Source organism: Muntiacus reevesi, chromosome 7 (assembly GCF_963930625.1).
Source record: "Muntiacus reevesi chromosome 7, mMunRee1.1, whole genome shotgun sequence".
NCBI lineage: Eukaryota > Metazoa > Chordata > Mammalia > Artiodactyla > Cervidae > Muntiacus > Muntiacus reevesi.
Window position 1 is genome coordinate 7,292,108 of NC_089255.1, and position 22,761 is coordinate 7,314,868.

Genomic DNA, 22,761 nt, shown 5'->3' on the forward strand with positions numbered 1-22,761 from the left:
TCTCTATGACTGCGTCTAAAATCGGAGTACAATTGATTCCCAATGCTGTGTTGGAACAGATTTCTGCTGTACGGAAACACGCATCGGCATAGGTGCACACATATCCCCTCCCTCGGAAGCCTCCCTCCCACCCCACCCCTCTATTCCACCCCTCTAGGTCATCACAGAGCACTGAGCTGAGCTCAGTAATATCTTCTTAACTGTCAAAGATAACCTGCCTTAAGGTAAAAAAGAATCCTAAAGTAATAACCAAAACTTGTCATTCTGCCTCCCCCCCAGTCGCTGGACTGATGTGACCCCGAAACACAACTGAACCCACACATGCCAAGTGTGGTCAGGGCGACGGGCTGATACTTTGGAGTTGTGATCAGAGGAGACTGTAAGAGAGTCAGTACTACGGATGCTGCCCAGCCTTCAGCATTCACCATCAATGGTTTTATGAAGAATTCACACGTCGGAAACAGTAATAAAATGCCCTTAAGGGGAATACTGACTTATGAGGGGCTTTTGTACCAAGTGTCTGGTGTTAAATATTTACCATGTATGTCAAAGTATATAGTTACTTTATGTTATCTTACACATTATTTTCAGGATTTATATTTTTTAATGTTTCCAGTAATGGAATATGGGCAGGCTTTCAACTGTTGTCAAGGACCAATAGGGTCATAAGTTGAGGGTGACTAAAAACAGAATCTCAGGGTGGCATTCTGAGCACAGGTAATAACACAGAATGATTTCTGGCATGTCTAGAAGATTCTTCCCCCTCCATCTCTTAAAATTCTACTCTAGAGGTTTCCTTTGACATAAAGCTTTGTTTCTTGACAAAAATGACAACACGAGATCTTACAAGGTGTTCATCTTATAAGGTCTTATTAAGGGTTCTGGACCCAACAATTACAAAGCGTGATTTGTAAGCAATTCTGACACCACTTGGGTCAGACTGCACAGGCTGAGGGTCAGTCCCCATGACTGCCCTCCCCACCCCACACTTCAGATGCCAGTCGCAAGTCCAGGTTATCAATTGTGCCTCAGACCAACCAGCTACGGACCGGAGGTTCCAAAGACCCCCTCCGTGGATTTGACTAATTTGCTAGAGGGCTCACAGTACTCAGAGAAACATAACACTCACTAGATCACCAGTTTATTATAAAAAGCTGGACTCCAGGAACAGCCGGGGGAAGGGATATACAGGGCAAGGTTTGGGGAAGGGGCATGGCGCTTCCATGCCCTCTCCCGACAGGCCAGTCACCCCTCACTTCCACGTGTTCTCCCGCGGGAAGTTCTCCAAACCCAGTCCTTTTGGGTTTTTATGGGGCTTTATTAAATAGGCACAATTGATTAAATCAATGACCACTGGCGACTGATTCAACTTCCAGGCCCTCTCCCCTCCCTCAAGGTCGGGGAGTGTGTGTGACTGAAAGTTCCAACCAGCTAATCACATGGTTGGCTTTCTCCTAGCAACCAGTCTTCATCCTTGGGTGAAGTCTAAAAGTCACATCATCAACATAACAAAAGATACCTTCACTTCCTCACTAGTTAGGAAATTCCAATATTTTTAGGAGCTCTGTGCCAGAAATGGGATGAAGGCCAAATATTTTAATTATAAATCACAGTATTGCTGGTATACCTAAACTGTTCTCTTTTGAAGAAGTTGGAATACAGAAAAGATGAAGGATGCAGTAAAGCACTGTGAACTAAAAAGAAAGCAGGATATGGGAGAGGTACCATTCAAAGGGAAGGCAAGGATGAAATATCTATGTCATACTTCCAGGCCACTTTTACCCTAGTAAAAACTCACGGATACTTTTCCAATGGCTTCCCAATTCCTAAACCTGTAATATCAATTAAAGGAACACATTTGTTTCATAAAATATTTCCCTAGAGCTTCTGTCATCTACTACAGTGTCAACAGCCACTTACTCTCCTTAGGCATAAACATACTATCCAGCTTTTCCCCTCTTTAGAGGGAGAAAACCCAAGATACACCATGTCAGTATTCTCTCATTCGAAATCTTAATCCATATTTTTGATGATACAACATTTAGAATTGAAAGAGATTTAAAACATTTCATACAAGAGCCACACCTTGAATAGTTGGGGCACCTGTCACTGCCCAGCTCCTGGGCACCAGCGGGAGCTCAGTGGTGCGGCAGCAGGGGCCAGAACCAAGAGTGGAACACTGGGGAGTCTAGGGCCCCAGAACTCTGGATAGTTTCCACATCTGACTAATTTGCATTAAAGTGAAAGCAACATTCGTGAGAGAGCTACAAAGAGAAAATTTCAACAGAAAAGTGTTTCTTCAGATTTTCAGCTTCTCCTCTCATTGTACTGCTTGGAGCTTTGGTACAGAGAATGCTAGAAGAGTTCATGATTATTTTCTGAAAGGTTAATTGAAACAATGCAAGGTATTTTTCCAAGTGTGTAAAATAATTCCCAACATTTGATATTATTATAATTTTACACACATTATAAACATATTATACTTATAAATGTAAATGGCATGAATGAACGAGAAATGTATTCCCAGTTTTCCCTCATACTGTCATGTACTTGAAATAAGTAAGTTATAGTAAATTTAGACATGTCTTCCTACCTGAAGATCTGAGGAGACAGAACTGTCTCGGTCGGAGTCTTTTTGCAAAACTGGAGGCGGGCGTATCTCCCCGTCTGATGACATTCTGTATAAATTCTATAAAACAGAAAAAGCTAACTTTAGTTTATTTTTTTGCAATATTTAAACTAAAATAAAATGCTTTCTAAATATGAGTGTGTGTGTATTTGTGTGTAATAACATCCTATCCTGGAAACAATAATCATTCAACATGTTAAAATCATTCAACATATTGAACACCCACAGACAAAAATCACTGGGTAAGAAAAAAATACTCAGCTCCCAAGTAGCGAGCTTATGATGTGGTCAAGGAGATGAGGTAAATACATGAAAGACTAAAGGAAAGTGGAAGCCCCTCAGAAAAAAACACAGTGTGGGCTGTGGAGCATGAGAGAGTGACTGCCGTTCAACAACGTTTGAGCACCTGGATGCTGTGTCTTCTCCTACGAGACACTGAACCGAGAGAGAAGGAACAATTTGTGTAAATTCTCTGCTTGGGGAACTGACCTTTTGGGAACACTCTTTTAAGAAAAGCAAGATTATACAGAACAACAAATTCTAATACCATGCAAAGAAACACTGTTTAAGATCTTAACCAAAAAATAAGTCACAATATAAGTACCTTTAGTGACAAGTACATAAATTACTTAAAAGGCAAACAGTGACTATTCAAAATGATCTGAATACCAGTTATATGCAAGACTTGGGGAGAAAGTTAAGGTGAAGAAGTCCTTGTCCTCAAGGTCTCTGCAATCTACAAGAAGGGCTAGACATGCATATACTGCTGCTGCTGCTAAGTCGCTTCAGTCGTGTCCGACTCTGTGCGACCCCACAGACGGCAGCCTACCAGGCTCCCCCGTCCCTGGGATTCTCCAGGCAAGAACACTGGAGTGGGTTGCCATTTCCTTCTCCAATGCATGAAAGTGAAAAGTGAAAATGAAGTCGCTGAGTCGTATTCGACTCTTAGCGACCCTATAGACTGCAGCCTACCAGGCTCCTCCATCCATGGGATCTTCCAGGCAAGAGTACTGGAGTGGGTCACCAGTGCCTTCTCTGCATGCATACAGTAGTAAATACTTTTGAAAAAAGTGCTGTTAGATCCTAAAACAACAGAGGCACAAAGTAGAAAGGTTGGAGTAGCCTTTTTCATGGGGTAGGATGGGGAAGGTGTGAAGAAATGGAAACAGCCAACTGGGGTGTTGAGACCTGAAAAACAGATAAAAGATACAGGATATGTGAGGCAACAGTGCAGTATAAGCAAGACAAAGAGATGTAGACACATATGCCAGGAACTGCAAGTATTTTGTGAGGCTAGAGCAAAGGGCACAGATCAGGGTTTGGCTAAGGATGAAACAGGCAAAGTGAGGAGCTGCCAGATCATGGAAGATCACAATTCCATCATGTTAAAAAGTTTCATCTTTTTTCTAAAAGAAGTTATTAAAGTCTTAATTAAACAAGTGATAACATGATCAGGCTTGTCTTTTAGAAAGATCACTCTGGCAGTTTTCAGGATGGATTTGAGAGGTGGGATATGAAAGAGAGAGCAATTGAGAGCCAACTGCAGTAGTCCAAGAGACATATGTTCCTTCTGGCAGTAATGGAGGAGATAAATGGGGTCAGAGGTATGACTGCAAGCTGCGCTGTGGCTGTGGAAATTTGAGACTGTGATCAACAATCGGTTAAGGGGTTAAAGGGAAGAATTGCTGCTCTGGTCCAGATTTCTGGCTGGCAATGATGGATGGTGGTGATACTCCCCAAGGCAAGGAATACAGGAAGATAAGTAGATTGGGGGAAGGGTAATATGGTCTCATCATCAGACTTCCTGGGGTGAGGTGACTCTAAGGTACTGAACTGAGGCTGCAAGCATGGAGTATCTGACCACGCCAGTTATTCGATGCACAAGTCCAAGTACTACCGTCCACGATGGCTACAAGGTGAGAGGTGCTTCTTGGGGTTAAGCAAAGTGGGAGCCCTGCACTGGAGGTAAAGGTTTGGGAATTCATTTTGAGGAATCAGCATAATGGGAACTGCTGATAAAAGGGAGAGGTTAAGATCACCTAGGAAAAGAAGCATGAGTTCTTATTCTGAGGTCCCTAGACCCAAACCGTGTGCAGCATTTTTAGCGCATGCCTATTTTTCTAGGAAGAGGCTCCTTATCTTCCAATATGTGTCCAGAGGGTACTACAGCCTTAGTAAAGTTAAGGACCACTACTGTAGCTGGGATGGGCTTCCCTTGTGGTTCACTCGGTAAAGAATCCACCTGAAATGCAGAAGACCTGGGTTCAATCCCTGGGTTGGGAAGATGCCTGGAGAAGGAAATGGCAACCCACTCCAGTATTCTTGTCTGGAAAATTCCATGGACAGAGGAGCCTGGCATGCTACAGTTCATGGGGTCGCAAGAGTGGGACATGACTTAGTGATTACACCACCACCACTGTAACAAGAGGAGAGTTAAAATCAGAATGCTAATATTTAAAGGGTAAGTGAAGAGGAACCAAAAATGATGGAAAAGGAAGTCAGAACAGTAGAACCCTGAGAACAGCATCACAAAAACCTCCAGGAGGGAGTGGTCAGGGACAGACGTCAAAGGGAGATGAGAATCTGACAGAATCCCTTGAGTTTGGCAATCAGAAGTTTCTGGGGCATTTGCCTGGACAATTTCAGGGGAAAGTAGAACAAGTCTTAATCAAGTAGGCTGAAAATTACCAGATGAAGAAATTGAAGGAGAAAGGGCAGATCCAGGTAGAAGTGCAGTATTAGAATGGAAACACAGACTGAGGCCAGACTATGGAAAGGAAATGTTAACTGTATGCAGTGAGCATTACTGTGTAGACACAAGATAAGTAAACTAAATCTCAGCATGAGTGACTTTAGTTAAGCCAATTAGGGAGGATAAAATAAGCGCATGCATCTGCAGAAGGAAGGCTGCTTTAAGGGACTCAAATCCACCATTGTGGTAACTTTGTTCTTTCTATTTCCATTCAGTTCTTCCTTTAGGATGTGTTTGAAGATTGGTAATAAGGGGGGCTGGGATTGGGGGTACTGGTAATACGGGGGTTGTGATTGGGGGTCACATCTCAAAAATAGTTTAATATATATACTGCAGACACAAAACAAATACTGTACTTTTAGAAAATATGCTATAAATCTTCCATCTGCCCTGCTTTGACGACATCAAAGTCTGACAATTTATCTAAAACCCTACAACAGTAGCATTTTCCTTATTGTTTCTAGTTCTGAGACATAGGAGAAAAATGAAACTTGCTTTGATGGAAAGCAGATGCACATCAGATAATCAAATTTTCAGAATTCTCTAACCCAAGATCTCAGAAATCACGAGATAAAAAGTTCTGAGCGCTTGTCTATGGCCAAAGAAGTCAAATTAGATCTTGGTAATTACCTGGCTGTTAAGGGAAGCAGGGTCCAGGAATTCAAATTAACCCCCAAGAGGCACTGGAAGAGTGAATTCCCGTGCGAGCTGGCAGCTGAGTGACGTCCCTGCGCCCTTGACCTGTCCTAACTGCAGGCAAGGAGAGGGGGTGCGCCAGCCCCTCCCCACGCCACGGACTACAGCAGAGGAAGAAGCAGCTGCGAGCAAGCACAGGGCTACAAGTTCTCTCACCCCGTGTCACATCAAAATGTTACTTAAAAACAACAAAGGGTCACACACGGTCATTTTACCCCATACGACTTAAATGACCCGAACCTACAGCTGCAATACCGTTATTACACTTCAGGTAACTTTCCTTCCTGCCCTCTTCCCCGACGCCAAGGAGGGGAAACCTCTCGATCTCGCCGTCCCGCAGAGCAGCTCAAGGGCCCTACTTTCCCGAAGACGCCCCCAACCCTGTCGTGTCCGATCCCCAGGGGCTGCAACCTCGGCCGGGGCTATTTAAACCCCACTCCAGAGCCTCCGCCAGGGGCGCCGCTTACCCACCGCCCAGGCGCTCTGCAAACCCCAACTCCCCGCTCCGCGTCTTCTCCCCTCGTCGCCGCTGCAACAACAGCGAGTCCAGCAGCTTCCCCAGCAGCAACCTGACAGTTTCAAACTGCAAAGAGGAAGTAAAGACGGCCCCGGGCATTGGCCGCGAGCTTCAGCAACCTGCCGTCTGATTGGTCCGCGCCTCGGGGGCGGGGGCGGGGCCCCGCACCGGGGAAGGGCGCAGCCGGAATGAAGTTGCTTCGGGAGAGCCGCAGCCTGGCCGTGGCTGGTTCCGAGAGGGCGGAGTCTTAGGTAGCTCCGCCCCGCGTTTAGAAGCCCGGGGTCAGTGCGGTTCAGGCCTGCGGGGTACGGGACAATCCTGAGACCCGATTTGGTTAGACTGCCAAGCAGGCCGGAAGTCAGCTAGGGCGGAATACTGGTGTCTTTTCCACAGTGCCCGTAGTCTATGCGTGTGGTCCTCAGGCATATGAATCGTCTGCTTCCTCGGGTGCCCCACGACAGAATCACTACCCCCGCCACCTGCTGATTCCTTCGGTCTTGAGCAAGACTGAATTTTTAACAGAGACCAACAGTGATTATGATTGCAGGGGTCTGCGGACCTCTCTTTACGAAACTGCTGGTCTAGGTTATATTAATGACTTCAAACGTGTCAGGTTGCAAGGCAAGCCCTTCTGGCGAAGCGAGTGTTGCCCTTAGAGTCATCGTTAAGTACATCCTGGTTGTATCACCTACTTACTGTCACCTTGGATAATGCTATCCACATTTAGGGTTGTAGGGGGATTAAATGACTTACTGTATTTAAAATACCTATCACGCACACATAAAAAATTAGTCTATCAGCTTGTATTGGCATAACAGCTAGAGGTACGTTAGGATCCACATGGCAAAGGGAATGTTCCAATCCGAAGGGCAAGTAATGAGATTCTGGTGAATTTTCAGGCTCCCTGTGGTACCTAGAGGATGAGGTATCCGTTTCTTTTTCTGTAGATAGAAGTGGCATAACCTGGATCTCACCTACTTACCTGTGGGTAGAGCCAGAATTCTATTTATGCAAACAATGAAGTAAGAAGAGCACCAGCAGTTTCTTTGGCACAGCTATATTTGTCACCCCCCACCCCCATCTTTTCCATGCTTATTATAAAGAACAAATTCCTATTGATAGATACAAATTCACAACTGGTTCAAAAATCTGTTTTTAAATTGAATTGCCATGTGGTGATCCCTTATAATGTAACTGTTTCTGATTCATTATCCCTGTGCCTTCCTGTACTTGGCTCCATGTTTCTCTTCTCTATCTCTTTGGGGGAAGATTTTCATAGAAAATTGTTGGGTAAGCCATCACCTCTCTTCCATGAAGCTGAATTTAAAAGAGAGAACAAACCTGTCTCTATGTTATTAGTTTAGAACAGACTCTTTTCCAAGGTTCCTACAGGGGGAGCCAAAGAGAGGAGACTAGCACTCCCAGAAATCCATGAAAATTGAATTGCCAGCTTGAACCCTGTATATTTATTCATTCAACAAATATTTATCTAACAGTCATCATGTACAAAGCATTCTGTTGGTACTAGGAATAGAATGGTAAGCAAAACAGACATACTCTGCTGTCATGGAACTTAGTCTAACTGGAAAAAACAGAGTTAACAACAACAACCGCCCCCCCTCACAAATTCATAATTATGAATTATGTTTGAAGTGAGGAAAAATCAGGAGGAAATGCCTGTATGATAAAGTACCTTGTGGCTGAGACCTGAAGGATGAGTATATAAAGAATTGCTTTCTTTGAGCTGCAAATCTGGAGAGAGGGAGAAAGTGGCAAATAAAGAGAAGTCCAGGGAAAAGGAACAGGGGGTGGAGATGGGAGAGATTTCAGAGTTAGAACCCTTGCAAGGGTTATACTGGGTGAGACTGCCATGGTGCACCCCAGGATCTTGATGTATCACAGCTAGCCCAGTGGATGTTTCTTCAAGACTGCTGGCTCACAGATTTTCCCTCCCTTCTTTTTCATCATCTACTCCTCCATTCAGATGAACCTGCCTTTGTCACAGCCTCTCAGGCTGGGTTTTGTTTCCCCAGGTTATAAGTGGCTGACACCCAGGTTGGATGCATGAGACAAGTGCTCAGGGCTGGTGCACTGGGAAGACCCAGAGGGATGGGATGGAGAGGGAGGTGGGAGGAGGGATCGGGATGGGGAGCACATGTAAATCCATGGCTGATTCATGTCAATGTATGGCAAAAACCACTACAATATTGTAAAGTAATTAGCCTCCAACTAATAAAAATAAATGAAAAAAAATAAGTGGCTGACATAGGAAATTAACCTCCACAGATGAGAGAGGCACGCATCTCCAGAGAGGTCCATTCCTCATGAACGATGAGTACTGGCCTTCTGGAAACAGTGCTCTAAAACACTGTGACTTGGTGAAATCTGAGTTTCAGCAGGAAGGTTTGCAAAGAACATGGTAGATTATTTTTGGGCAGTTGGCTCACAATGCATGTCCCCACACAGAGGTTCTGTAGTCGGACTACACAATCTGTTTAGAATGCCTGTGCACACTGAGAGCCAAAAAGATGGATTTATTGAACACATTTAACTGAGGGAGAGAAGACGGAGGAAGACGACCAATAAGCGAAGATGAAGGGAGGTGGTGGGCATCATGGGCGCCGCTGAGGCATCACGGCAATGCTGTGCAAGGCGGGGATTTGTAGTGCAATAAGATGGGAATAGCAGACCACTTGACCTGCCTCTTGAGACACCTATATGCAGGTCAGGAAGCAACAGTTAAAACTGGACATGGAACAACAGATGGTTCCAAATAGGAAAAGGAGTACGTCAAGGCTGTATATTGTCACCCTGCTTATTTAACCTATATGCAGAGTACATCATGAGAAATGCTGGGCTGGAAGAAGCACAAGCTGGAATCAAGATTGCCGGGAGAAATAGCAATAACCTCAGATATGCCAATGACACCACCCTTATGGCAGAAAGTGAAGAGGAACTAAAAAACCTCTTGATGAAAGTGAAAGAGGAGAGTGGGAAAAGTTGGCTTAAAACTCAACATTCAGAAAACGAAGATCATGGCATCTGGTCCCATCACTTCACGGGAAATAGATGGGGAAACAGCAGAAACAGTGACAGACTTTATTTTTTGGGGCTCCAAAATCACTGCAGATGGTGACTGCAGCCATGAAATTAAAAGACGCTTACTCCTTGGAAGGAAAGTTATGACCAACCTAGATAGCATATTAAAAAGCAGAGACATTACTTTGCCAACAAGGGTCCATCTAGTCAAGGCTATGGATTTTTCAGTGGTCATGTATGGAAGTGAGAGTTGGACTATGAAGAAAGCTGAGCGCCGAAAAATTGATGCTTTTGAACTGTGGTGTTGGAGAAGACTCTTGAGAAGTCCCTTGGACTGCAAGGAGGTTCAACCAGTCCATCCTCAAGGAGATAAGTCCTGGGTGTTCATTGGAAGGACTGATGTTGAAGCTGGAACTCCAATACTTTGGACACCTCACACGAAGAGCTGACTCATTGGAAAAGACCCTGATGCTGGGAGGGATTGGGGGCAGGAGGAGAAGGGAACAACAGAGGATGAGATGGCTGGATGGCATCAGCGACTCGATGAACTTGAGTTTGAGTAAACTCCAGGAGTTGGTGATGGACATGGAGGCCTGGCGTGCTGCGATTCATGGGGTTGCAAAGAGTCAAACATGACTGAGCAACTGAACTGAACTGAACTGAAGACCTTATTCAGAATATCTTTATTTCCTGGAATCCATAGTTGTATTTTGTGACACAGAATTCCCTGGCCTTTTAATGGCAGAAGGGAATTTGTTTCTTAGACCTCATTATCTGCCTTCTGTTCTTCCTAATTATGAAGACATGCCCTTGAATCTCTCTGTTAGCATCCACTAGTCAAATAAAAACTTCTTTATCCTTAGCATTTCTTTCTCCTGATAAAACAATCTAGGACTAGCTGCGAGAGGTAGATTAATTAGTTTTTCAGAGCGCATTATTACTGAGTCCCACTAGTATTTTGAGTACTATACAGATGCTGTATTCTTGAGTCATTAGGGCTTCTGAGGGTAGATTGCAGATGAGAGTAATTCAGCTCAGTGATAGGAATCTGTGCAATTTTTTTTTTTATCCACAATTTTTTTATTAGAGCATAATGCAGGAGACCTGGGTTCAATCCCTGGGTTGGGAAGATCCCCTGGAGAAGGAAACGACTTACCCACTGCAGTATTCTGGCCTGGAGAATTCCATGGACTGTATGGTCCATGGGGTCACAAAGAGTCAGATACAACTGAGTGACTTTCACTTTCACCTTCAGGTGATTTACAGTACTGTGCGAGTTTTAGGTAAACAGCCAAATGATAAGGTTATACACATATATTCTTTGTAAAATTATTTTCCATTATAGGTTATTATAAGTTATTGAATGTAGCTCCCTGTGCTATACAGTAGGTTCTTATTGTTTACCTATTTTATATACAGTAGTGCGTACCTGTTAATCCCATACTAATTTCCACTCCCCAACACCTTTGATAATCTTGTTGTTTTCTGTGTCTGTGAGTCTGTTTCTGTTTTGTAAATAAGTCCATTTATACTATTTTTTAGATTCCAGATATAAGTGATATGTAGCATTTGTGTTTCTCTGACTGCTTCACTTGGTGTGATAATCTCTAGGTTCATCCACGTTGCTACAAATGGAATGATTTCATTCTTTTTTATGGTAAGTAATACTCCATTTTAATCTATATCTACCACACCTTTTTTATCCATTCATCTGTCAATGGTCACTTAGGCTGTTTCCATGCCTTGGCTATTGTAAATAGTGCCGCTATATCTTTTCAAATTAAAGTCTTCATCTTTTGCTGATATGTACCCAGGAGTGGGATTGCTGGATTATATGGTAGTTCTATTTTGGTAGTTAAGTAACCTCAATATTATTTTCCATAGTGACTGCACCAATTTACATTCACACCAACAGTGTAGAAGGATTCCCTTTTCTCCACACCCTCTCCTGCATTTATTATCTGTAGACTTTTTGATAATGGCCATTTTGACTGGTGTGAGGGGATACCTCGCAGTTTTGACTTGCGTTTCTGTAATAATCAGTGATGTTGAGCATCTCTTCATGTTCCTCTTGGATTTCTGTATGTCTTCTTTGGAGGAATGTCTATTTAGATCTTCTGAAAATCTATGCAGTTCTAAATTATGACTCTCCTTCTGTCCCTCTCTCCTGCCTTCCTTCTTTCCTGTCCCTCTTTTTTTTTTTTTATTTTAATTTTAATGAAGGGAAGGGGAGAGAAGCTAGAGCCAGTATTTCAAAGCAGATTTGAACACTGTTGCCAGACTTCGTTTCATCTCCTTGATAGTACCATGTGAATAGATTCTTGTTGTTCCAGTTTGTATGTGACGGTTCATGCCAATCAGTCCACCTCTATTTATGCACATGTTCTAAAGTTCAACTGCAAATTTATTGTTTGTAGTTCAAATGCATTTTTCTACCAAAAAAAATGAAACTGTTTTTTAACTTCAAGATCAACTCCATTTTGAGTCCATAATAGGGCTGAAATGTTCAAAAGCCAAAAAAAAAAAAAAAAGTAGAAAACACTTTTGCAATACTAGTAGATGTAATAAAGAGGAGAAATAACACCGAATGACAAAAATTTTATTGTGTTCTTATCTTGAATGCTGATGAGAAAGAAAAAGGGTGATATGGTGGGTGTAAGGATCCACTTTTTTGGAAGAAGATCACACAAAAATGTTGCTGAAGGCCTGGGGAATTGATGGGGGGATGGCAGGAGAGAAGACATGGTGAAATTAGCATGAAACAGATCAATATTTTCTGCTCTAGGATATTACCTGGAGCTTCCCTGCTCCTAGCCCTTGTGAGCATCTGTGAGTGCCGGTCTCATACAAAATACTTCCTGAGTTGAAATACTAGTCTGACTGTGTACAGACTGTGTGTGTGTCTTAATGTGTCTTCTATTTCAGAATCTGTGGGAGGATGAGTAAAAGCAGAAGGGGATTCCTGGATTACAGGCTCTATTTATTGCTTATTATTGGGAGTCTATCTTAAGTCTGATAATAATTTTCATTATATATCCCTCTTGCCTTCCACCTTTTTCAGATCCCCTCAGTTCAGTTCAGTTCCGTCGCTCAGTCACGTCCAGCTCTTTGTGACCCCATGAATCGCAGCACACCAGGCCTTCCTGTCTATCACCAACTCCCGGAGTCCACCCAAACCCATGTCCATTGAGTCAGTGATGCCATCCAATGATGTCATCTCATCCTCTGTTGTCCCCTTCTCCTCCTGCCCCCAATCCCCCCCAGCATCAGGGTCTTTTCCAATGAGTCGGCTCTTCGTGTGAGGTGTCCAAAGTATTGGAGTTTCAGCTTCAACATCAGTCCTTCCAATGAACACCCAGGACTTATCTCCTTTAGGATGGACTGGTTGGATCTCCTTGCAGTCCAAGGGACTCTCAAGAGTCTTCTCCAACACCATAGTTCAAAAGCATCAATTCTTCAGTGCTCACCTTTCTTTATATTCCAGCTCTCACATGAAAAACCATAGCCTTGACTAGACGGACCTTTGTTGGCAAAGTAATGTCTCTGCTTTTTAATATGCTGTCTAGATTAGTCATAACTTTCCTTCCAAGGAGTAAGCGTCTTTTAATTTCATGGCTGCAGTCACCATCTGCAGTGATTTTGGAGCCCCCAAAAATAAAGTCTGTCACTGTTTCCACTGTTTCCCCATCTATTTGCCATGAAGTGATGGGACCGGATGCCATGATCTTAGTTTTCTGAATGTTGAGCTTTAAGCCAACTTTTTCACTCTCCTCTTTCACTTTCATCAAGAGGCTCCTTAGTTCTTCTTCACTTTCTGCCATAAATGTGGTGTCATATCTGAGGTTATTGCTATTTCTCCCAGCAATCTTGATTCCAGCTTGTGCTTCTTCCAGCCCAGCGTTTCTCATGAGGTATTCTGCATATAAGTTAAATAAGCAGGGTGACAATATACAGCCTTGATGTACTCCTTTTCCTATTTGGACCCAGTCTGTTGCTCCATGTCCAGTTCTAACTGTTGCTTCCTGACCTGCATACAGATTTCTCAAGAGGCAGGTAAGGTGGTCTGGTATTCCGATCCCTTTAAGAATTTTCCAGAGTTTATTGTGATCCACACAGTCAAAGGCTTTGGCATAGTCAATAAAGAAGAAATAGATATTTTTCTGGAACTCTTGCTTTTTAAGATGATCCAGCAGATGTTGGCAATTTGATCTCTGGTTCCTCTGCCTTTTCTAAAACCAGCTTGAACATCTGGAAGTTCATAGTTCACGTATTGCTGAAGCCTGGCTTGGAGAATTTTGAGCATTACTTTACTGGCATGTGAGATGCCTAGCCTGCATCAAAATCACTTGAATGGTTTCCTAAAACACAGTTTGCTGGGCTTTAACTCTCAGATTTTCTGATTAAGTGGGCTAAGGGGCGGGGAGCAGGGAGGTAAGAATTCACATTTCAAAAGAGTTTGCAGGTGACGTGATGCTGCGGGCCTGGGGCCACACTTTACCCTATCCTGCCCCCTCTGGGAGCCGCATGCTCTCTGGATACAAGTCTCAGCCTTCCCCAACCTGTCAGTCAGACACTTCTATGGCTCTGCCCTGGACACTCCAAGCTTTGTATCTGATTCTCTGTAGGTTGAAGTTCATTTTCTTCCCGAGTCCCAAAGATACCTTTCCAGACTAAAGACTGTGGAGCCCCAGTTCTGATAGCTGCCCACCTAGGAGATCTCTGGTGTTCTGAATCTTGGAGGTTCCATTCTCTCTTCACCCCAGTTTCCTCTGCTCTTTTCAGTTGCCTGTGGCACGTCCAACCCCCAGCAAATCCACTCTTCTGAAGTACAGCTTTTCGCCACCTCTTCTAAGTTGCACCAGGTCTTAATTCATCCCGTTTGTGATAGATATGTGATCCTGAAAGCCAGCTCGTGTCACCACTTTTCCTTCCAAGAACTTTTAGCCAGACGTCTGTCCCTTGCCTCAGAGCTGCCATGATAGAAGCTGTGAACTGGCTTCTGGGGAGACTAGTTCTACAGCTTTGGCTCCCAGATAAGTTCAGATACTTCCCACGTCTCATCACTCACATGTTGACCTTTCTCTGAGAAATGGCTTTTCAGAACTGTAGTTTCAAGCCCACAGCAGCCTTGGAGTAAAGCCAGGATCTCCACAATATTTCTTTTGTTTGGTCCCCACCAACCTGATGACAAAGCCTTCCTCTCAGCTGGTTTCTCTGAGTCACAAAGAGCCTCCCGTCAGGTACTGTCAGGGTTTTGCCGTTTTCTTCCTTTCTCATTCAGGATTTCTCCCCCTGCCTCCACCATCCCTGTCCTCAAATGACCTGCTGCTGAGACCTCACATTTCCCAGAGACACTGCTGCCGCCCAGCATGCCGTCACCCCCACACCCACCTGTCCCCGCGGCGGCTCTGCTCTCTCAGACCCCTGCCGAGGCACTGCTGGCCATTCTGCAACACGGGGGCAAAACAGCGCCGTTCAAAATTGCCAATGTCTCTGCTGAATGCACTGGCCCTGTTGCGGGCAGAGTTGCTAGGGGCCCGCCTGTTGATGCGGAAAAAGATGGTGGCTTTCATGTGATAAAGACGATAGGTTCTCTGCTAACGTGGAAAGGAGCCTTAATATTATTTATTAATTAGCTTATTCGGCTGCACCGAGTCTTAGCTGCAGCACTCAGGATTTTCCATCTTCATTGAGTCCTTTCGGATTTTTTTCAGTTGCGGCATGCAAACTCTTAGTTGTGGCAGGCCTGTAGGATCTAGTTTCCCGACAAAGGATCAAACCTGGTCCCCATGCATTGGGAGCTCAGAGTCTTAGCCATGGACCACCAGGGAAGTCCCCATAAAGTGGCAAGGATCCTTTTGTATCTATCGCCCAATGCTTTTTACCTGGATTCCCAGGTAGTACTTCCTGATGTTGCCCTGTGACTGGAGAGAATTCAGTGAAGGAGCCTTTGGAAGAGATGGCTATCTGCCTCCCAGAATTCCACTGTGTAGTATTAGTGCCAAGAAGTCTCTGCATTGGCACTTAAAATTTTTCTGAACTCCCTGCTCCACCTTTGTATTCAGTGGAGTTCTGGAACTGGTTGCCCACAATGTGAACGGAAGGTGATGTACATCATTGTCAGGTCAAGGAGTTTAAGAAGTAGGGGTGCCTCTTTTCTCTTTTTTCCCTCTGGCTGGCTCTAAGACCTCAGGCAATGTCAGAGTATAGGATGGAAGGAAAAGGACATCCGCCTCGGACTCTTCTATAAGCAAGAAGACTAGTTTTCCATGAGATGTTACGGAAAAATCCAAACAAACTTTTTGGCTAACCCAATATTTTCTGTACACTTTAAAACATTTAAAATGGTAAATTGCATGCTATGTATGGTTTACCACAATTAAAAAATACATTACTGCTGTGATAAGTTACTGAAATTTGATGTTTACCGGTATAGCAGCTACCATTACCCAGACTGATTTTCAAATCCCTGAAGTTGTTCTATTTGAGACTTCGTTTCCTAGAACCCTCGTATAACTTTGCACAGAATGCATCATGGGCAACACTCCAAATTTCACTTCTCCTTTCACTTTGGCCTTTTGTCCTTGGCAATTCTTTCTGTGCCTGGACTCCCTTAGCACTTCTTCAAAGACCTTTCTAGAAACACTCCTGTTATTCTAGAATAGTTCAGTTCAGTTCAGTCGCTCAGTCGTGTCCGACTCTTTGTGACCCCATGAATCGCAGCACGCCAGGCCTCCATGTCCATCACCAACTCCCGGAATTTACCCAAACTCATGACCATCGAGTCGGTGATGCCATCCAGCCATCTCATCCTCTGTCGTCCCCTTCTCCTCCTGCCCTCAATCCCTCTCAGCATCAGGGTCTTTTCCAATGAGTCAACTCTTCGCATGAGGTGGCCAAAGTATTGCAGTTTCAGCTTCAACATCAGTCCTGCCAATGAACACCCAGGACTTATCTCCTTCAGGATGGATTGGTTGGATCTCCTTGCAGCCCAAGGGACTCTCAAGAGTCTTCTCTGACACCACAGTTCAAAAGCATCAATTTTTCAGCACTCAGCTTTCTTCACAGTCCAACTCTCACATCCATACATGACCACTGGAAAAACCATAGCCTTGACCAGACGGACCTTTGTTGGCAAAGTAATGTCTCTGCTTTTTAATATCCTGTCTAAGTTGGTCATAAGTTTCCTTCCTAGGAGTAAGCATCTTTTAATTTCATGGCTGCAATCACCATCTGCAGTGATTTTGGAGCCCCAAAAAATAAAGTCTGACACTGTTTCCACTGTTTCCCCATCTATTTCCCGTGAAGTGATGGGACCGGATGCCATGATCTTAGTTTTCTGAACGTTGAGCTTTAAGCCAACTTTTTCACTCTCCTCTTTCAGTAGAATAGTAGTTTGGCTCAAAGACTCCAGGACAAGGTGCCTGGATTTAAACCCAGCTCTTCCCCTTACTAGCTGTGTGACCTTGGGCAAGTTACTCAACCTTTGTGTATCTTGGTTGTCTGAACCACAAAATGGGGCAATAGCATTACTTACTTTCAAAGATTCTTGTGAGGGTTCTATGGACCAAAAGAGACAGAGTACTCATTCCTGGCTAGAGCGCACATCACTGCTACCTAAGTTTTAACTCTGATACTACTGATAGTGTACCTCATAGCACCTCCAGTCCTACCCACGTATAGATGACTCTTGGGTAGATAATTTAGGTTTGAGGTGAGCTTCTTACTTACTACAAAATGGTACAATGTTACATTAATGACAGATGTAATCTCCACTCAAACAGTAAGGGCAGATTCTTACATTTTGGAATATTCAACCCCAAAAGTACTTGAGTAATTGTTAGGTATCAAGCAATTTGCTGGACCATTTAACGTATATTTTGCTATTAATTGTTACAAAATTCTGCATAATTAAGCCATGGGAGAAGAACTAAAAATTTAGTTTGATTATATATGGGGAAATGTTGATACCATATTAACCACTATTACATATTACAAAATTGTATTGTATATTTATCTCTAAAGTATAGAATTATTTTTTAGAATGCTATTTGCATTTTAGAATTTTTATTAATAAGAAAAAAAGCAAATGAGTAAAACCAGGTCAATTAAAGATTGTTTATTTCCTAGAAGAGAAATGATATTAAAAATTGAGGTTTTATAATATTCTTCAAGTGTCATTTTTATCCATTTAAGATATGTAAGATATGTAATCCTAATATTATATAAAGCATGCTCTATCATATACCTTAAATTATGGGTGTGTGTGTTATATATATATATAATATATATATTATATATATATATATATAATTTTGCTAATATAAAAATGGAAAGTTCATTTTAAAAGTAATGAGTTGAGGAACTTCCCTGATGGTACAGTGAATAAAAATCTGCCTGCCAGGGCAGGGGAAAGAGGTTTGATCCCTGGTCTGGGAAGATTCTACATGCTGCTGAGCAACTAAGCTCATGAGCCACAACTACTGAAGCCCATGTGCTACAACCACTGAAGCCCCTTTGCCTAGAGCCGTGCTCTGCAATGAGAAAAGCCACTGCAATGAGAGGCCCATGCGTGCAAAGAGTTGCCCCTGCTTGGGGCTAAAACCAGAGAAAGCCCGTTGGCAGCAATGAAGACCCAGTGCAGCCAAATAAATAATAAATAAATAAAATAAATAATAAAATAAAATATTAAAAGTTATGGTTGATAGAATTTTATATTTAAAATCATTTTGCTTTAGTTATTATTCATGGAGAAGGAAATGGCAAGCCACTCCAGTGTTCTTGCCTGGAGAATCCCAGGGACAGAGGAGTCTGGTGGGCTGCTATCTATGGGATCACACAGAGTTGGACACGACTGAAGGGACTTAGTAGCAGCAGTTATTATTCAACTTACATAAATCATTAGTTTTTTCAAGATTAGTGGACATGTATTTAGAGACTATTCTAGTAAAAATTCAAGTCATTTTTTATTTTTATGACACTGAACAGTTATAAAATTTATGTAAACACCTCAGAATTCTAAAAGGAGAATGTTAAGAACATGCTGTTCTATAAAATCAAATTTTAAATTCGAGATTGCTAAATATCATGATAGATCTGCCTAGTCTATAATTCAAATAATTGAAATTCAGTTGAAGCTGTGGAAAGAAATGTGTGAAGTATAAAAGTATTAATTTTACCATGTAAGTAAATGAAGGAATGAAATGGTTATGCTGAATTTCTAAGTCAAATAACATTGACTACTCAAGCATCTTCCAGGCCTCCCCACCCCCACCCAATACAACCCCCCACAGCAGCTGGATTTGTGGGATCTTAACTCCCTGACCAGAGATTGAGCCTGGACCCCAGCAGTGAAAACACTGAATTCTAACCACTGGGCCTCCAGGGAAGTCATTTCCTCAAGCACTGTTTTTTTAAAAAGCTTTAAAAGTAAATAACTATTAATTCATTTATGGTCAGTGAATATATAATATGATAAATATGATAAACATATAATTTAAATTTTTAAAAAATTTAAATAATCTTGTCTTAAAATTATGCAACATTTGTATGGGAAGCTTTTTGTCTTTTTTTTTTTGGATGTAAAAGAGATTTGAAGAAAACTTAATGGAAGTATTGTTATCCAACACTGTCATTTAAGAATTACTTTTCAGGGAAAGCAAAATCTTTCAGTATTTCTATTTAAATAACTCACTCTTCTAATAATAAAATTCGAATCACAAGTGACTGTGAAAACTATAAATTTTCTCTTCTATACTTTGTGTATGATAGAATGTCAAAATAAAAGTAAAGTGAGTCTTTTTTTAAAAATGAATACATAAAAAGGGCTTTTAATTGATCGTTTTGTTACTTTGATTAGGTATTTTTCCTCTTTCTCCTCAGTTTCCTGTCACAGCCCATAAACACCCAAATTTCCTTCAATGCCTGTTCCAAACACCACTTCTCTAAGAAGTCCATTTTTGTTTCTGTATCATTTCTTGTGATTTCTTCCCCGCTTGTGCACCTTGCATGGCTAACTCATACTGTATCCTGCCGTGTGTTTCTAAATCCTCTGGAAGAGAGTTTGTGCCTTCCTCCGTTCTCTGTCCCCTGTGGGATTAAGCGCAGACCTTACCTGCATAAATACCTTACCTTGCCTAAATAAACACTTGCTGAATTAAAAATGCTGAATATGTACGGTTTCCCCCTCCTCTATAAAAGGATTTGTGCTGCCTACTGATGTAAACCTCTCTCCTTGTAAACAAATTCCAGAAGGAAGTTCGGTCTGCGACATGACTCAGCAAAGCTGTCCCGGCCGGGTAGCTTCTGCAAAAGGGAAGGAAGTTTGTCCCAGTCACGCCAGGTGGCAGTATGACCCACGGCTGCGTGGCCATCAGGGTTAATGTATGAGGAAAAACGATGCAGTGATTTTAGAGAAAACATTTGAGAATAATATAACACACAAGGGATAAATGAGCTCGCCTTTCTATATTTTAATCAGGGCTTCCAAGATCTGTGTGATTTATATGATAGCTGCTGACAGGGAAAAGTGAAAAAAGGAAGTTTGCTATTTGTGCTGCCAACAGGTACACAGAGAATTAATAAATATGTATCCTAGCGAACAAGAGCAAATGTTTGTGTTACATAAGGGAATAGAAATGATCATATTGAAATTCATTGCCATTATTGATTTTTTAAATACGAGAATAGCTGTTAAAGGCACAATTATTTGGGATTCAAGTTGTCAGGACTATGCTACCTATCAAAAATTAAGAGATAAATCTGATTGTCAAGAGTAGTTGTTTTTTTTTTTTTTAAGTTATAAAATGGTTGGGTTCTGGTGCAAAATGAATGATTTTTGCAAAATATTTTCCATGCATGTATTATTGTCTTAAAGTTGGGATTATAACTGAAGTGCCTCTGAATTTGGGATATAGTGGGATAAAGGATAATTGGATTATTCTGGTATCTACCATATTCCTTCATGAAGTAGGACACTCTGCAATGCTTGGCAAGTTATTATCACGTCTACATTTTGGTTGGTTTTCTGAGTACTTGTTGCAACTATAAAATATAGGAAGCCACACCAACAGAGAGAAATCTCTCCTTTAGGTCTTATTGTGGACATTTGTTATTTAAGGCGTTTCTGATTACCTATCATCTTATGAACATTCTTCTGATGTTTTGAAAACATCCTGTGCCGGGGTCCAGCCTCAGCAGGATCCAGGGGATACCCTCAGGATGAACGGCGTTGGCGACAGAGAGAGGACACGTGAGACCAGCCCTGATAGGGCCAAGTCTGCGGGGGGGGGGGGGAGAGAGAGAGAGAGAGAGAGAGAGAGACCAGAGAGAGAGAGAGAGAGAGAGAGAGACCAGATAGGGGGTGCAGAGTCTGGCAGAGTCTGGCAAATCTTTACTTTTTACCGTAGCTTTTATACCCTAAGTTAGTACATTTCTAAGGGGAAGATAGTTTAACATTACATCAACTTGTTCTTCAGGAAACCAGGGTGTTTTCTGCATACTTCTTTGTTTTTGACGGTCTTGTACATTATCTTCTGGCCGTGGGGCCTATTGACATCTTATGACCTAGGTGAATGCAAAGCTGTTTCCTGTAATCTATTCTTTAATGAACACAAAGGTCAGTCCTTTTGCAGAAGTTATCAGTTAAATTTATCTAAAAGGTTTACCACACAAAGACTCTGCAGCTCCGGTGAGGCAGCCCCTGTTTAACATTCCTGATTAAAATTAACAATTCTGAACTCTTATTTTTCTAAATCTTTAACTATAACCACTTTTAGAATAATATTTTTGTGTTCTCTAATAGGGCTTCCTCACCCCCGAAGGGCTCTGTGCCTATTAGGGCCCTTTTGTGTGATCAGGTTCTTTATGCTGTTTATGATTAAGGTGTTGTGAGCAGTCATGTGCATTAGTACGCATTTGCCAAGCAGTCTAGAATGCCAGCAAAGGGGTCTAAATTGAAACACTCCTTTCATCCTGGATAATCTTATAGGATACCGCCGTCCAGGGGACATATTGATTAAAGTTCTAAGTTGACACTGTTTGGAGAGAGATCGGGGAAGGCCGTCTACCTGTGTCACAGAAATTAGAGAGTAGTCTAATATAGCAAGCATCAGAAAGACAGAGATTATCTTTAAGGTGAGCGCTGGGGCAGATTTTTGAAATCCCTGAGGTCCTGATCTGCCTTGCTTGTCAGGTCTTCTCCTCATGACCTTGTCACGGGTGGGATCTCGTGTGCTGGCTCCCGGCAGTTCTGTCTTATGAGTTCCACTTGCCCAGGTTGAAGTAGAAAACTAACTTTGCCAGGTTCCTTTGTTGTAAGGGCACTGGTGTATATGGCCTGGATTCCAACAATCAGATGCCCTTGCACATGACTTTGATCAGCAGCGAGCAATGGAGAAAGGAGGCTTGTGGAAATTGTCATCTGGCAAGTATGGCAACAGTAGTATTGAGTTCTATTCTATAGGGGCATTGCTGCAGAGTTTCTGGCATCTACTGAGCATCACCAGCATGAGTTGGAAAACATCTGTGCAAGTCAAGGCGGAGGCACCAACCAGTGGTACCAGGGGTGTCTGAGCTGCAGTGGCCACTGCAGAGTAACTGGGCATCAGTCCTGTCTGCTCGGCATCCAGACTTGGTTCCCAAACCCTCTTGATGCTGCTGTGAGCTACCTGTGCTCACATGCATGAGTGCTAAGTTGTTTCAGTCATGTCCCACTCTTTGCAACCCAATGGACTGTAGCCTGCCAGGCTCCTCTGTCCATGCGATTCTCCAGGCAAGAATACTGGAGTGGGTTTCCATGCCTTCTTCCAGGAGATCTTCCGAATCCATGTCTCATTATGACTCCTGCATTGCAGGTGGTTCTTTACCACTAGCGGCACCTGGGAAGCCCATGTGATACATACAGCCTTTAATTAGTTTTTTTCCATTTAAACCTTCCAAAGTGGACCCTGTTGTTTGTCACTTAAAAAATCCTGATAGAAACAAGGAATGATAGAACATACTCTTTTTTTCTTGGGGTTTGCCAGGTGGTGCTAGTGGTAAAGAACCTCTCTGCTAATGCAGGAGATGTAAGAGACATGGGTTCGATCCCTGAGTTAGGAAGATCCCCTGGAGGAGGGCATGGCAACC

The 22,761-nt window shown here is 42.7% G+C and overlaps 1 protein-coding gene across 4 annotated transcripts in view; it reads right to left on the bottom strand.

Annotated features, from left to right (window-relative positions):
- The window catches only part of POC5 (POC5 centriolar protein), a 29,586-nt gene extending 22,931 nt beyond the window's left edge, over positions 1-6,655 (bottom strand). For 2 of the 4 annotated variants that reach the window (XM_065941152.1, XM_065941150.1), the window contains exons 1-2: positions 6,545-6,655; positions 2,594-2,689 (exon numbers count right to left, since the gene is read on the bottom strand). In XM_065941152.1, the coding sequence (XP_065797224.1) occupies positions 2,594-2,677 (84 nt within the window). In that variant the 5' untranslated portion in view covers positions 2,678-2,689; positions 6,545-6,655. The remainder of the gene's footprint in view (positions 1-2,593; positions 2,690-6,544) is intronic. The other 2 variants (XM_065941151.1, XM_065941153.1) reach the window with 2 other exon arrangements.
- Positions 6,656-22,761: the final 16,106 nt, after the last annotated feature.